This window comes from Dipteris shenzhenensis, chromosome 11 (assembly GCF_047967505.1).
Source record: "Dipteris shenzhenensis isolate YYH24624 ecotype China chromosome 11, Dip_SZ_1.0, whole genome shotgun sequence".
Classification (NCBI taxonomy): Eukaryota; Viridiplantae; Streptophyta; class Polypodiopsida; order Gleicheniales; family Dipteridaceae; genus Dipteris; species Dipteris shenzhenensis.
The window spans coordinates 43,510,924-43,528,190 of NC_141606.1; the positions used below are offsets into that span (position 1 = coordinate 43,510,924).

Below are 17,267 nucleotides of genomic sequence, written 5' to 3' on the forward strand. Positions count from 1 at the left end.
GCTAGAAACTGCAGTTTCAATTCGTTTTGGTGATCGTGGTTGTGGTTTTGGTGTTGGTGCTGATCCTAGTTATGGCGTACCTCCGCCTATTGCTCTTCTCCTCTTCCGCCTTCCTCCTCGTCTTCACCCTTGAACTGCACCTTGTCCCCCCCTCCTCCGCCCAAAGCACCCAACAGATTACCCAATCGATCTATGGCCTCTGTAACACAGCCACATACTCCTTCAACAGCTCCTTCGCCACTAACCTCAACACCGTCATCGGGGTCCTCTCCCTACGTTCCTCCTCCGCCTTGTACTATAGCTATATCGCCTCCGACGATGTCTATGGGATGTATCAATGCCGTGGAGACCTCTCCTTCCATTCTTGTTCCTCTTGCGTCCGAGATATTTTCAGTTCCGGTGCTTGTGGTCAAGCTATCGGCCTCCGCGTCCAGTACCAGGGCTGTTATGTCCGCTATGAGAGTTACAATTTCCTTGACGTAGCTGAATTTACACTAATCTCCACTCCCAATTGTTCAACCTCGACGGATACCCACCCACACTTCCAATCAAATCTCGCCTCCGTTCTCAACACCACAGTAAAATCTGCCCCTTCACATGGTGGCTTCAACGCTTCCTCTAAAGGTAGCAGTGCCTCCAACTCCGCATATGCACTTGCACAATGCCTAGGATATCTGTCTCCAGCCCAATGCGCTGCTTGCCTTTCTCAATATTCAGACTACAAAACCCTCTGCGGGAACGCTGACGCTGGCAGAATCGACTATGTCACCTGCTATTACCGTTTCGATCACGTTCCTATCCCCTTATTCAGCACAGAGGTTTAAGACTAGCTGCACTGGCATCTCCACTTACAAGGAGGCCGCCCCGGGTTTCCCGCGGCTTCTCCGCCGAGTGACGCTTCTGCGGGAATCAGCTGGATGCTGGATGACCATGGATCGGTGATCCCTCGAGCTAATCAAGGATGTTGTACGGCCGTGAATAGTTTAACGAATGTTAGAAATACATGAACTTAACTTGTAACTTTAGCTAGCACGGATTGCTTGATTCACGTTGATTCCTTGATCGTGTTCGCTTTGTTAGTTACAAATAACGATGTCATTTCGGCCCATCTGTTGATCCTTTTCTAGTAGCTCATACATCTAACGCGCTATCGCTTTATAGTCAACTTTCATGCATATCTTCCTCACGCTTGCCTACATATCTACCAAACCTTCTTGTGAATTTGTAAATGTTCCCTCTTCTATGAAAAATAGTGAGGTGAGACCATCAATCTTTTCCTCCAGAATGACATTACCCTTTTGTTTAAAGTTTTCATGAAGTAGTCCTTCTTTAAGTACGATGCCATCTAGCATGATGACATCTAGCATAAAAGCCAAGCATGTCTATCAAATCAAAAAGTTACATGGTAATACCAACTATAGAATGTGGTGGATAACTAGGGTGCGGTAGGTTGCCTAAGGGGAAAGGCGGAATGAATTAACAATGTTTTAAATTGAAATGAAAAAAGTAAGTTGAGAATATCATAATTGTATGCTTTTTGCTTTTTTTAAACCCACTAGTACCTTCATGATTGTCATTAATTAAAGTCAATCTAAGGGCTCATATTAGTAAGGGATAAAATCAATCTAGGGGCTCATATTCGTTACATGTGGCTCAAGGAGATGGAAGAAAACAAAAAAATATGATTTTTGTAAGTTTTGAAGGGAAAATACCTGAAGAGAGTAATAGATAAGGATTTAAAATATGCAAAAGCAAAAGTCAAAAGATCGGACAATGGGATCCACTTTGATTTTTTTTTGTGCATCTTTATATTAGCAAGTGACATTTCATCTCTTTTTTTTCGTATGTAATTATAGGTGATAGAAGCAGTAGATGAAGCTCTAATTATATCGGATATAATGTTGTATGCATACTACTGTAATCTCTTTTTCTTGTGTGAGATTGTTCAATCTAGAATGGAGTACACCCATTCAAGATTGAACAATTGTGTCCATTACTTGAATTAATCCACTCTGATGTGTGGACTACATCAGAGTGGATTAATTCCAATGGCTTCTTACTCTCTTGAACATGACTAGGAAATGGTTTCCTTGCATGTTTTCCAAGTTGACAGGCTTCACATACCTTATGCATTTCTGCAACCTTGAATTTAGGCAATCTTGCAACAATATTTTGGGCCTGCATTGATTTAAGTCACTGTACATTAACATGACCAATGCGTTTATGCCAGATATCAATATCTGCAACTACACCGGTCCCATGTGCAAACATTGCTACACTCAATTCAGGCATATCCGCATCCAACATAAACATCCTACCCTTCTTCTTTCCTTTTGCTATCAAGCGACTGTTATTTTTCATATCCTCAACAAAGCATCCATGAGGATTAAATCTGACGTGCAAGCCCTGCTCAACCATTTGACCAACAGAAACCAGGTTCTTGGTGATATTCGGGACATGAAATACATCAGACAAGTATTTCTTTTTCCCATCCTGCATAGACAAAGAAATTTTACCAATCTGCACAATAGGATGTGCAGTATCATCACCAGTCTCCACAAATCTTGGTCTTTCCATTTTCCTTGCTTCCTGCATCCATTTTGCATGACCTGTCATGTGGTTTGATGCACCTGAGTCAACATACCACACATCATTGCTTTCTTCTGTACTTGTCACAAAATTGGTAATAAACATGTAACTCCTACATATGGTAGTTTCTTACTAAATTGCATACACGCCTCGTTAGCAGTTGCACAACTACCACCTATTAAGGTTTTCTATATATCATATATCATTGCTGAAGATAAAGAGTTTATAAGTGTGTTCTGACTACATTTGCCCACAATGATGATGATAATATATTTCTAAAGTTTTGAAACTGACCAAAGCTTGATTCATAGTGGACATGCCTGTACTCTATGGAAACATTTTTGAGCCATGATGGTGACAACAATGTGTTTTGAGAGGACTAAAGGTCAATTTGCGATTGAAGTACATGATATCTAGGAGTGTCTATGTAGCCATGGGATCGATGAAAACATGTATTTTGGGTTTTTAAATTGACCCAAGGTTGATTTACAATGGACATATAGGACTATATGGGAATGTGTTTAAACCATGATGGTGACAGTAATGTGCTTTTAGAGATTTGAAATTGACCTAAGTTCAATTTATGATTGAAATGTGTGATGTTTAATAGTGTCCAAGAAGGAAAAATATTAAAGAAAACATGTATTTTGGGCTTTGAATTTGACCTAATGTGAAACAATCTTCCAACTATGTGATGTGTTATTTGGTGAGAGAGTAATTGAAGCCAATGGTGATGAGAATATGTTTTTAGATTTTTGAAATTGACCCAAGGCTGATTTACAATGGACATGCTTATATTGTATGGAAATGTATTTCAGCCATGACTGTGATGAAAATGAATTCTTGGAGATTTTAAATCAACCTAAGGCCGATTTGCAATTTGTTTTTAGAGTTTTGAAATTGACCCAAGGTCAATTTACAATGGACATGCTTATATTGCATGGAAATGTGTTTCAACCCCATGATGATGAAGATCATGTGTTTTTTGAGATTTGAAATCAACCTAAGGTCAAGTTGCATTCAAAAGATGTGATACCTAGGTGTATCTATGAACAATTGGTATTGAAAACATCTATTTTGGGTTCTGAAATCGAGCTTGGGTCGATTTCAACTTCAAATATGTAGTAAGATATGCTGTGGGAGAGTAAGCAAAGGTACTAGTGATGTAAATATCTTTAGAATCTTGAAATTGACCCAAGGTCGATCTACTATGGGCATACTGGTATGTGTTTGAGCCATAATGGTGATGATAATATGTTTCTCCAAATTTAAAATCGACCTAAGGTCGATATACAATTGAAAGACTTGATGTCTAAGAGTCTATTTGAACCGACCTAAGGTCGATTTACATTTAAAAGATGTGATGTCTAGGAGTATCTAACATTCATTTTAAGTTTTGAAATCTAACTTGGGTCTATTTAAACTATAGACAAGTTAGAGATAATGTAGGAGCCAATCATCTGTGTTTTTAGGATCCTGCAAATCATTGGCAATTTCTTTCAATTACATTACAAAATCATTATTGGCATTGTGTAGAGGAGGTGCCTATGATTAACACTCAATTTTGTAAAACCCATGATGGACACTTGTTCTATTATGGAGTACACCCATTCTAGATTGAACAATTGGTATAATTAGAGAAGGAAAAAGATATGCATGTCACAATTTCAAGATATGAGAACGCTTGTTCACCTAACTTCATATGGTTTTTCCCAAGCTTGCACAAGCTATGACATTCGATCTCTTGCAACCAAGCACCATGTAGACTTTGCATGACCTTGAACCACAAGATAGGGCATCTTCCATACCAGGCGTCATGCACAGCAAAGAATTGGTTCACTACTGGTCAACTGAGGGGGGAGGGGAAACCACCCCTAATGAGAACATAAAAGGCATAGTCGTATGTGCCCACCCTACTCTATACAATATTTGTGCTCACTTGTGCTAGTGGAAGGATACAAAGATTTCATTAATGAGGTCATGTGCCACTTCTCCTAGTAGTAAAAGTAATTGCTCGAAAGAGAATCCTATGGTTGAAAATTATTTCATATGAATCTACTTTGTGAGTTAGCACATCGTCTAAAGTCATTTCTTTGGAAGCATCAAAGAGGTTGGCCTGAGCTGTTAGACAAATAATTAATTGTGACCATCCTTAATATCATAGCTTTTATTGTATTTACAGTATGTTGCACAATTAGCCATTTGGGGAGCATCCCATCTCCGCAAGAGTTTTTGAAGTTCTCTATCCTTCCTCTTTGCATAAATTTCAAGTAGCTTAATCCATTGTAGTATAAGGAGACAACTATAAAATCAATTTATGAAGCATGAACAAGGACACAAGTATATTGGTAAGAATATGCATAAAAGGGGATGAATGCCAAGTTCTTTAAGAATAATTCAACTCGTTGGTGACTAAAAGTAGCATTCAAGGATTAGAAGCTCTCCCTCCATACCTCACTCCACAATTATTAGATGGTCATCTTCTAGGATGAGGTTTTTTCAAGGTTGTTTTTGACACTCTAGAGGCTGCAAGCACAATGCTCAAAGCTGAGTTTTTACACTTGGGACACAGGAAGATCTTCTTTGATGCCTTTGATATTGGTTTCGACCCAGTGGAGGCAGATAAGGAAATCTTTTTGCTCTTCATCAGATTTCCCAGGCTTGCCCAAGTTTACCATCAACTGTTGAGAGATATGGTGCCATGAGCACTTGTAGAGCAAAGGTATGAGCAAAGGGTAAGCTGCCACATGGCATGGAGGAGATATCCCACATGTGAGCAAGCAAATGGATGTAAGTACCCTCACCTATAAAAGGGAGGTTCATTTGAAGTAATATCAATCAAGCACTTTGCACTATCTCAAGATTCTCTTTATGAGTCCAAGTTAATCTATCTTGGAACCTAATTGACTTGAGATACATGTCATGAGCACTCTCTTCATCATGCTTGCACTTAGGTTGCATCCTCCGTAGATTAGTGTTGTATTAGGATGTTGTCTTAGTGACTAGGAGAGTAGGATCCTCACTTTGTCATGGTATCAGAGCTTAGGTCTAGTCTCCTAGATTAGTTGTAGGCATATCTTAGGAGCTCATGTTTTTCTCTTAGGTTAGTTTTTTGTTCTAGATTGAGGGAGAGTTCCGTCCATCTGAGATTGAAAGGTTTCCGTTCATCTTATTCAATTCATTGTTTCTTTGAGAGACATTGTGTGTGTAAGAGAGAGAGTATCTTCTTCTTCATTTTGACTTGTGAGTATGTGAGTTATTAGAAAGCTTGGTTCTCTCTTCTCTGAGTATGGCTGCCGACTCTATCAACAAGCCTCTACAATGAATGAGCTCCACGGCTCTTGCAATCTCCCACAAGTGGCCTGCACTCGTCAAAGCTTCAGCACCTTCTACCTACAGCAGCGACCAGCGAGCATGAAGCACATTCAAATACAATGGCTTCTAAAGCTCTCGGCTACCCCGACTCCAACAGTAGTGGTGACTCCAGCCTGACGGCCTAGCCAACCACAACCAGCAACGATCCGCCGTATTGGCAACGAGCGACTCCATATTGGCAACGAGCGGCTTCAATCGGTCCAGCTACGAGCAGGCATCTCCAAGGAGACGACAAGCTTGCCTCTACGTTCGGCCAATACTCTAGCAGCCACACAAGCCTCGACTCCAAACAGCCCGAACGGCCGCTCCACAATCTCTCAGGCCTAGCCAGCAGTCCAGCAAGCAGTGATGGCTCCTACAGCCTACGACACAATTCAGCGACGTCAATGTCCATGCATCTAGCCCTGGCAGTCCATCGCCAATGCATCTCTGTCACGAAGCATCTCCGTCGACGCCGTCTCCAGATCTCAAAGTTTTCATTTCTTTGCTAAAGTTCTCTACAAATGCCACGTGGCAGATAAGGTAGTCAAAAAATTTTTAACTATGGTTAGGTTCAGCTACTTGGGTTAGTTGAACTATGGTAAAGTGAATGTAACCTTGGGTTTATCTAGTTGGGTCACAAGAATGCCACATCAGCATGCACAGTCAGCAGTGCCTTCTAAGCACAGCCTCTTGTTAAGCACAGTTTGGAAATTCTGCATGTGAATCCCTGTGACACATCATCAAAGGTCCCTCTTCTTCATAGAATCTTCGACAAGCCATAACTTGCAATCCAGGAGGAATTTGCACATGCTCCAAAAAGGAAAAATAACCAGTTTTTTGAGCTCTACGCGCCTGTCAACTCAGATTTTATGTATGCAATTAGACACTGCCAGATTTGAAAATATCATCAACTGGTAAGACCTTTGCAATGGCAATCCGCACCCCAACTGTTGAGAAGTTCACCGGGGATGGATTTCACACATGGTCTACACAAATGAGATATCTCCTAATGCACCAAAAGCTTTGGAAAACTGTAAAAGAAGATATACCCACTGCACAAAATGATGCTTGGAAGGAAAAAGATGAAGCAGCACTATCACTCATTGGATTGCACTTGGGTCCAAACATAATTCATCATATAGACTCTAAAGATCATGCCAAGGATGCATGGGATGAGTTGAACACAGTGTTTGGTGCAAAAGCCAAAAACCAAGAAATCCATCTTAAGATTGAATTCTATGGTATGCACATGGGCTTCAATGAATCCATGGCACAATTTGTCAACAAAATCAAAAGCATTATGACTCAACTAGAGGGCATAAATGCAAAAGTAGGAGAGAAAGATGCACTTGCAATTCTCCTTAAAAGCATGCCTGCAGAGTATAGTGCATTGACAACCACTTTGAAGAATTTGCCAGATCCAAAGTTTGAAGAATGTGTATCCTCTCTTCTCGAAAAAGAAAGAGAGTTGAAGGCATCGACATCAACATCGACATCAACACACAACAGCTATAATGAAGAACAAGCACTATTCAGTAAAACATCAGTGAAATGCTACCATTGCGGAAGGATGGGTCACTATCAAAGTGACTGCAGATTGAAGAACAAACCAAAGTGTCACCATTGCAAGAAGCTCGGACACAAGGAAGAAGATTGCAGATTGAAGAATCAACAAGTCAACTACGCGGAGTCATCATCAAGCCATGAGCCAAAAGGTGACATCAATGGAATGTATTGAAAAGCAAAAACCTTGCCAACCTTGCCTATATTTTGTAAATCAAGCCTGACCACCTGAGAGTAGCTATGAAAGCACCCAGGGGAGGTATTGACATGTAAAAGCCACACTTGACCACCTTAAGTAGCAATGTATGCACTAAGGGGAGGTGATGGAATGTAACTCACATCTGACCACCTTGTAGTAGCCAAAGGATTATGGCACCAAGGGGAGGTGTTGAGAGATATGGTGCCATGAGCACTTGTAGAGCAAAGGTATGAGCAAAGGGTAAGCTGCCACATGGCATGGAGGAGATATCCCACATGTGAGCAAGCAAATGGATGTAAGTACCCTCACCTATAAAAGGGAGGTTCATTTGAAGTAATATCAATCAAGCACTTTGCACTATCTCAAGATTCTCTTTATGAGTCCAAGTTAATCTATCTTGGAACCTAATTGACTTGAGATACATGTCATGAGCACTCTCTTCATCATGCTTGCACTTAGGTTGCATCCTCCGTAGATTAGTGTTGTATTAGGATGTTGTCTTAGTGACTAGGAGAGTAGGATCCTCACTTTGTCATCAACTTATTTCTATTATTGGGGAGCATTTCGACGTGGTTGCTGAGATCCCACCCCTCCCTAGGTTGCCATTGACTACAGCAGAGGCAACCAAGGCTGATGGGGTACCTAGAGTTAAGGTCCTCTGTAAGGATCCAAACCTCATGATGGACCATGTTATGGTCCAATGTTCGGATGGTTCCTTTTTTCGCTAGAGAGTAGAGATTATAGGCAAGCAGGATCACTGCAAGATATGCAGAACCATTGGACACTTTGCCAAGGATTGCCCCAGGAAGAAGAAATGGCCCAAGATGCCCTCTGGTATAGCTACCACCCCATGGCCTCGACATGGGGTGGTATAGGTTTAGCACCTGCTCCTCAGCCTTGACAAGGGGATGGTGTAGGTCCAGAACCTGCTCCTCGACCTCCACATGGTGGTCCTCCTTAGGATGGTGGTATAGCTCCTACTTGCTAGAGTGCTCCTCCACTGAGCGCTCCTTTGATGCCGCCACTTTCTACCTCTGGTATAGCTCCTACTTGCTAGAGTGCTCCTCCACTGAGCGCTCCTTTGATGCCGCCACTTTCTACCTCAGGTGCCTCACGACCTTCTACCTCAGGGGCACCCGACGCATACCAGTGGGTTCCAGTTCGTGTGCAGATTCCTCCTTCAGTTCACGAGGATACACTAGTGGACTCTGCCTTCACCTTGAGCTGTCCCTCTAGTCTCACCTCACATAGTTCAAGATGCTTTAGCTTTGACCTCCTCCCCAGTTGCAGCTTCTCCCCTAGGACCAGCCATGCCAAACACTCTGCTTGAGGCAGTAGAGGTCTCCGTGGCTGGGCAGACACGATCGAGAGCAGTCCTCACTTCCTCCCTTGGATAGGGGGAAGGGGATGGTTCACACTATTGATCCTCTTCCCTCATAAAGGATCCTTCGCACTCCGGTGTCTGGCCTGATTCATAGGAACTCATTTTCAACTCTGGCAGATGCTTCAAATTTCCTAGAGGAGGAGTTTGTGCCCTCTACTTTTGGTGAGCCAGTGATTGGGTTTCCTGTTGTTAGGGCTTCTTCGTCAGGTGGTAGGGTTCTTTCCCCTGTTGATTTTCCGCCACTTAGTTCCATTCCTTGCTCCTCGAGTAGGAGGTTTTCCCTTGTTGAGGGGTTTGTTTCCTGAGAGTGCTCTCAACGGAAGCAAGAACGGAAGAGGGAGAGAGAGCGAGAGAGAGAGACAGAGAGCCACACAAGTTTTGGTGGGTGCAGAACCACCCTAATCTTCTTTTTCATTCATTTATATATGTGTTTGAGTATTGTACATAACTGGGGTTAAGGCACAGTGACCTTTAACCCCCACAACCTCCCACTTAAAGGACAATGTGCCTTTAAGGGAGAACAACCAGTGAGCATACTATCCAATGCCCATCAATACACGACAATACTCAAACCGCTGACTAGGTAGACTCTTCGTCAGCATATCTGCAGGGTTATCATCTGTATGAACCTTGACAAGCTCTATGCGCTTGTCCTCAAGTACCTCCCTGATGAAATGGTACCTGACCTCGATGTGTTTGGTCTTTGCATGAAAGACCGGATTCCGTGCTAGCTGAATAGCACTCATGGAATCACTATGCAATGTCGGTACACCTGTATGAATCCCCAAATCTCCCACTAGCCGATCAAGCCATATAGCCTCCTTGCAACCCTCTGTGGCTGCAACATACTCAGCCTCTGTGGTAGACAAAGCAACGCACTTCTGTGCGCGAGACATCCACGACACTGCACCACCTGCAAAGGTGAACACATAACCAGAAGTGGATCTCCTACTACCTGCATAGTCTGAATCTGTGTACCCAAGTACACGCATGTCTCCTTTACCAAAGCAAATGCACATCTCTTTGGTACCCTTCATGTACCTCATGATGCACTTAACTGCCTCCCAATGCCTCTTTCCTGGATTAGCCATATACCAGCTAACAACTCCCATTGCAAATGCAATGTCTGGTCTAGTAGCTATCATAGCATACATAAGACTCCCAACTGCTGATGCATAAGGAACCTTGGCCATCATGGCCCTCTCCTCATCTGATTTGAGACTATCTGTATGACTCAGTTTCACATATGGAGGCAATGGAGTACTCACTGCCTTCCCCCCCTCCATATTGAAACGCTGCAATACTTTTGTAACATACTCTTTTTGTGAAAGCCAAAGGAGTTTCCTACTCCGATCACGCGTGATGCGCATACCAAGAATATGACCTGCAAGTCCCAAATCATTCATATCAAAGGCCTCATGCAACTTGGCCTTTAATGCATCTAGCTCATAAGTATTCTTGCTAGCCAATAGCATATCATCCACATATAGTGCCAAGATTATCAGGCTATTATCCTTAGCCCTTTTAGTGTAGAGGCAGTGATCAATTTCACTCCTTCTAAAACCCTGGGACCGAATGAAAGCATCAAACTTCTGATACCATTCTCTAGGTGCTTGTTTAAGACCATAGAGACTCTTTTTCAGCTTGCAAACTAAATGCTCTTTGCCCTTTTCTTCAAAGCCTTCCGGCTGCACCATGTAAATTTCCTCATGCAAATCCCCATGTAAGAAAGCTGTCTTGACATCCATTTGCATAAGCTCCATATCCTCTACTGCCACTAGTCCAAGCATGCATCTAAGTGTGGTCATCTTCACAACCGGAGAGAATATCTCATCAAAGTCCACACCCTTTTCTTGCTTGAACCCTTTAGCAACCAAACGGGCCTTGTACCTAGGCACATCATCACCTGTGACCTTCATTTTGTAGACCCATTTACATGGCAATGCTTTCTTTCCATGTGGCAAAGAAACCAAGTCCCAAGTCTTATTCTTCATAAGTGAACTCATCTCTGATTGCATAGCATACTCCCACTTGCGTTGATCCTCACGCATCATAGCCTCTCTATAGCAAGAAGGCTCCCCGCAATCAGTAAGCATCACATAGTCTACCCCTGGAACAAACCTATCAGGCGGTCTAGACATTCTAGATGATCTTCTCAATGGCATTTCAGCTTGCTATCCCACTTGCATATCAGCCACATTTGGCTCATCATTTCCACCAATAGATGATCCATCATCTACCCTTGATTGTATACCTGTGGGAGTACTTGGTTGTACCATTTCTTGCACATTTGGTGCATGGACAGCTTGCTGCCTATCAACATATGCAGGTGGATTCACATCCTGGAAAGTGATTCTCCTCATTTCCACATCCCTCATGGGTGCCTTATGCATCTTCTTCTCATTGAAGACCACATCATGGCTGCGTATGATCTTCTTTGCTTCTGGATCCCAGAGACGATAGCCCATCTCTCCACTTTCACCATAACCCAGAAAGATGCATTTCCTAGACTTAGGATCTAGCTTCTTTCGAAGCTCTTTTGGCACATGTGCATATGCCTCACACCCAAATATACGCAAATGAGAGTAAGAGGGCTTCTTGCCACTCCATGCCTCTTCAGGAATACCACCATCCAAACTCTTACTAGGTGATCTATTGATCATATGCACTGCAGTCTTCATTGCCTCAGCCCAAAAACCACCAGAAAGAATTGCATTGGAAAGCATGCATTGCAACCTTTCTTGAATGGTACGATTCATCTTTTCTGCAACTGGATTTTGCTCTGGAGTACGAGGGGATGTGAGCTCCCTCTTAATCCCACGTGTATCACAGAAATGCTGAAAGTCATGAGAGAGATACTCTCCACCATTGTCAGTCCGTAGGCATTTAAGCGTTCTACCTGACTGATTCTCAACCAAGGCCAGCCATTTCTGAAATACCTGGAACACATCACTCTTCCGAGCTATAGCATAAGCCCACACTTTCCTAGTTGCATCATCAATGAATGTCACATAGTATTCAGCCCCGCCTAATGACCGTGTAGGCATGGGACCACATACATCTGAATGCACCAAATCAAGCATTTCAAACTCTTTCTTTCCCCTTCTTTTATGGGCTGATTTAGTCTGCTTCCCATAGAGACAATGCTCACAAAATTCAAAATCAGAGAAACTCAAATGCGGTACATAACCCAAACGGCATAAGAGTTTCATTCCATTCTGGCTCATGTGCCCCAACCTGCAATGCCACAAAGAAGTGCTTGGCTGCTCGGTTATTGCAACAACATGATCAAATACCCCTGATACATGTAAGGGATACAAAGTCCCACACTTGGCACCCCTAGCCAAAAGCATAGAGCCCTTCTGAATTTTCCAACTCTGAAAGCCAAAAGTGGTGTGAAAACCAGCATCATCTAGTTGACCCACTGAAATAAGACTCTTGGTCAGCTTAGGCACATGTCTTACATGTTTCAAAACAAATGCAGACCCATTTGCAAAAGAAAAATTTATGTCACCTGCTCCCACTATGTCACATGCATAGTCATTTCCAAGATGCACACAACCTGTCTTTCCACTATCATAAGTGGAGAACCATTCCCTATGGGGAGTAACATGGAATGAAGCACCAGAATCCAAAATCCAATCCTTGGAATGTGCATCATCTGAAGTGGTAAGCAACTCTGCAGATAAACTAGACATGAAGAGAACATCATTGTCACTATCACGTGTGACTGCATTGATCTCCTCGATCTTCACTTTTCCTTTGTCCTCCCTTGGACTCTCTTCCTTTTGATTTGCACCCCATTTTGCATTCTTTTTCTTATCCTTTTGCTCTCTTTTCAGCTTGTAGCAATCCTTTTTCATATGGCCCTTCTTGCCACAATGGTAACACTCAATGTTCTGTGCCCTGGATTTGCTACGAGACTTCCCTCTTTCTTGGGACTTCCCCCTGAACTGTGATCTGCCCCTTTGCACATTTAAGGCTGCATCCTGCTTGTTGCCATCCATAGACTTCCGTCTAATCTCCTCGGCCAACAAGCTACCCACAACATCATCAAATTTCAGTACTCCACCAGGTGCAGAGTTACTGACAGCTGTACGAAAGGTATCCCATGAGGATGGCAATGAACATAAGAGAAATATTGCCTTAGTCTCCGCATCAAAATTCATTTTCTGAGCCTGAAGCTGGCTGAAAATAATATTAAATTCATTCAAATGAGAAGCAATGGAGACCCCTTCCTTCATCTGCAGCTCAAACAACCTCTTCATGAGGTAAACTTTATTAGAGGCAGTTTCCTTTTCATAAGTGGCACACAATTTCTTCCACAAATCTTCCGTAGTCTGCTCATTTACTACTGTGAAATAAACTGACTCTACAAGATGAAGTCTAATAGTAGACTTTGCTAATGCATCCAACTCATTCCAATCATCCTCAGACATATTTGCAGGCTTAGCTTCAATCCCTGCCAAGGGTTTAATCTGCTTCTTTTGAATAAGCACATCCCTTATCTGTTCTTTCCACAAAGAAAAGTTTGTCCCATCAAACTTTTTAATGCTGAAAAACTCCTTTTCAGGCATGGAAGAGGATGCCATGATGCAAATAAAGCAAAATCCCAAATGCTAGTGCCTGCAAGAGAGAATCACACCAAATACCAGGTGCACCCAAATGTGTATGCCACAATAGAGTGAAATATCACCAAAACTCAAAACTCAAAGCATCTGACTCATGTGCATATACTATGCATCCATATGAGCAAATCTGGCCCAAAAGAAAATGCCAATAAGTGCCAAATGACTCAAGCATAAACACTGTCCACTGGCATATGCATCAATAATGTCTCATCCAAGAGAGCATAGCACTATCAGTGCGTCACCTGCAATGTGTCAAAGCTGTCCCTCAGCATAAAATAGCATCCATGTGCAAAGCGTCCATAAAAATAGCATCCCACAAGGCAATTTTGGGCCTATCAGCGCATCCAACAAGGACCGCAATGCATCCAAATGGCCTATAAATCATCCACTGCAACCCAATGCATACCACGAATGAGCGCACACACTGCTCAAACTATAACCAGAGTGATCTGCATAAGGTATGCTCAAGAAATCATAGTCCCACGGTAATGAGCGCTACTGAAAATAGGACCTGAGATGCTTCAAAACATGGGCGCTATCGCATAATTGGACTCAGCAAGAAAATCTGCAAATATCTCTCTTCTGCCAGAACTCCAGAATCCCAACCGATGAGTGAGAAATGGGAGTCAATACTTATCCACTGCCATGTGGCATAAATCTAAGGTTTCAGAACCTTAGTATGAAAAATGCATAACAGAGAGACGAAATCGAATACACAGAGATCTATAACTCTGAAAATCCTCCACCGAATCGCGCAAGAACTGACAGGTAGGGGTTTTTGGGCATCGGGAACGCAATGGGACAGACGGTTTTGGAAACCGTGGTCTCAATCACTGGGTCCAACACACGGACTAAAAAACGTTTTTGGAAATAGAGCTATCTGTAAACTCCACCGGAGTGCGAATGATGAGCAACATAGAAGTTTTAGGACCTCCTGAGTCCACCGGAACTGACAGATCTGCAAATGGTTGCTCCAAACTTGAGTTCCAACACCCGGGCAAAAAACGCAGGAACTGACACAGTGAGCCAGAAATCCAATGAAATGATCCCAGATTCAAGAATGAAGGTGTTTCCAAGCTCCTGAAGTAATGTGGACACCAAAAGCAAGAAATAGTTGCCTCTACAAGTCAATATGGAGTCTCTGTCATCGAACGGAACAGGAAAAAGCTCAAAAAACGACTTTTTCTTTGAAAGCTCTTAACAGGCTCTCAAAACCACTTCGCAAAGCCTAAGTGACTTTTCCAAAGGTTTCTCCAAGGTCTCTGCACACTCGGATGCAAGTAAAGTCGCCCACAAAGCTTCCCACAGAGCTTCTCCTTCCTCTCACAGAGCTGCTGAGCTTCCAAGCATTCACGCACGCTCAGCTAGATCACCCGAGCTCTGATACCAGTTGAGAGTGCTCTCAACGGAAGCAAGAACGGAAGAGGGAGAGAGAGCGAGAGAGAGAGACAGAGAGCCACACAAGTTTTGGTGGGTGCAGAACCACCCTAATCTTCTTTTTCATTCATTTATATATGTGTTTGAGTATTGTACATAACTGGGGTTAAGGCACAGTGACCTTTAACCCCCACATTTCCGCCACTAGGTTAGGTAAGGTGTTCCACTCTACATCCTCCCGTCGACGAGGATTATTAGCTAGAACATACAGGGCCTAGGTGGCATCCCACATCGCCGCCATAGACAGAGCTGATCTGGGATTCAGCTTCATCTAGGTGTTATTGGTGGGGGTTCCATTGATATCTTTTTATTGAGGAGCACAAACTAGATTCTAGAGATTGTGCCAAGTTAGGTAAGTTGCTTTCTGGCCATACATTTTGGTCACTTGCCTTGGGCACTAGGGGGGGTACTTCTACTTCAGTTCGCAGTCAGTTCTCCCCTTAGTTGTTGGACACGGAGTCATTATTCCCTCTAGGGCTCAATGGATTATTCTCTTGATTGGAGGGTGTAAGGGTGGTTTCCTTAACCTGTATGCCTCCAACATTAGAGGGAAACGTGTCATTATGTGGAAGGATTTGCTCTCCTGGGTCCCCATTGCAAATTCATGGGTGATTAAAGGTGAACATGGTTGAGTTACCGTCAGACAAAAAAGGGGGTAGAGAAGGACTTCAATCTTTGGAGAGAGCAGCTTGGGATGACTTCCTTTTTCACTACTGTGGCAGAGATACTTGGTTGGACGATGCCTTTCTTATTCAGCCACAATCCCTCCTGTTCTCTTGGTTAAACAGGAGGCAGCTGATGCCTATTCATGCACGCATTGACAGATTCTATGTAGATGATTGGGCACTAGTTAGAGGTGGATCGGTATGCATTGCTGCTTGGGTTTCCACTTCAGACCACTTTCCTGTTATGTTGGCTATCTCAGAGCCTCACTTGAGAGGCCGGTCTGCCAGCATCAGGATTCCAAATGCCTTGTACACAAAGGAGGACCTTACAGAGGTAGCCCTGCAGATATGGGTTTCTCATGTCCAGGGTGGGCAGCCATATCCATCACATGTAGCTGATGCCCTTTCTGGTATTAGCGACTTCTACCACTCAGTTGCTAGTACCAAGAGACAAGATATTCTCAAACGTGAGATTGGTGTTTGCCAACAGTTGGCAACTTTGCAGAGGAAAGAGCAGAAACGGCCTTCAGATGCTTGGATTCAGGAGCACCTTGTTGCAGCAAGGGCTCATCAGTAGATATTGCTTGATCAGAGTGCTTGATCAGAGAGTAAAGTATGCCTTTCATGCATGGGAGTCCTTTTGGGTTCAGATGGGTGGTAGAGTCAATAAACACTTTTTCTCTACTCTTGGCCCTAGACATAGTAGAGAGGGTGTATCCCAGCTTATTGACTCACATGGGGTTTTACTGACAGATCCAGATGATGTTGTGTGCATAGCTTCAGATTTGTATGCCGCCCTTCTTAGTGCAGTTTCTAACACACAGGATAGAGAGGATGCTAGACAGGTTATTTGGCAAAGCATCCCTTTGTTGGCAAAACCGGATATGCATGTTTTGCTTGATGCACCTTTCACCAACACAGAGTTCGGGACTGCATTTTCAGGCCTTCACAAGGGCAAGTGCCCAGGTTCAAATGGCCTCACCCCTTCTTTTTTCATTGTATTTTGGGATATGATTGGAGACTACATTACTTCAGCCTTGCAAGGCATTTGGGACTTTGGCGAGATGCCCGGGCCACTCACAGAGGGTCTCATCCACCTTATCCGAAAAGGAGGTTGCAAAAATTTAGTGTCCTAGTGGAGGCCTATCACACTTCTGGGGACATGTTACAAGATTCTAGCCAAAGCAATCAGCCTCCGATTGTAGCCCCTTCTCCTAGGTCTTATTCATGACACTCAGATGGGATTTATGCATGGTAGAAGCATTTTAATAATATTTTCTCTTTTTGGGAAGCTTCAGAGTGGGCCATGCAGAGCAGTCAGAATCTAGCCATTCTACTCTTGGATTTTGAGAAGCTTATGATAGAGTAGATTGGGGTTTTTTGGAGGGCACCCTTCTACATTTCGGCTTTACTGATGCTTGGATTAGAGGTGTTTCCTCTTT

At 43.1% G+C, this 17,267-nt stretch overlaps 1 protein-coding gene across 1 annotated transcript; it reads left to right on the forward strand.

Annotated features, from left to right (window-relative positions):
- LOC147897044 (plasmodesmata-located protein 8-like) lies at positions 1–1,025 on the forward strand. Its single transcript, XM_087381916.1, has one exon. The coding sequence runs from the start codon at positions 72–74 to the stop codon at positions 822–824; it is 753 nt and encodes a 250-aa protein (XP_087238042.1). The 5' UTR covers positions 1–71; the 3' UTR covers positions 825–1,025.
- The last annotated feature ends 16,242 nt before the right edge of the window (positions 1,026–17,267 follow it).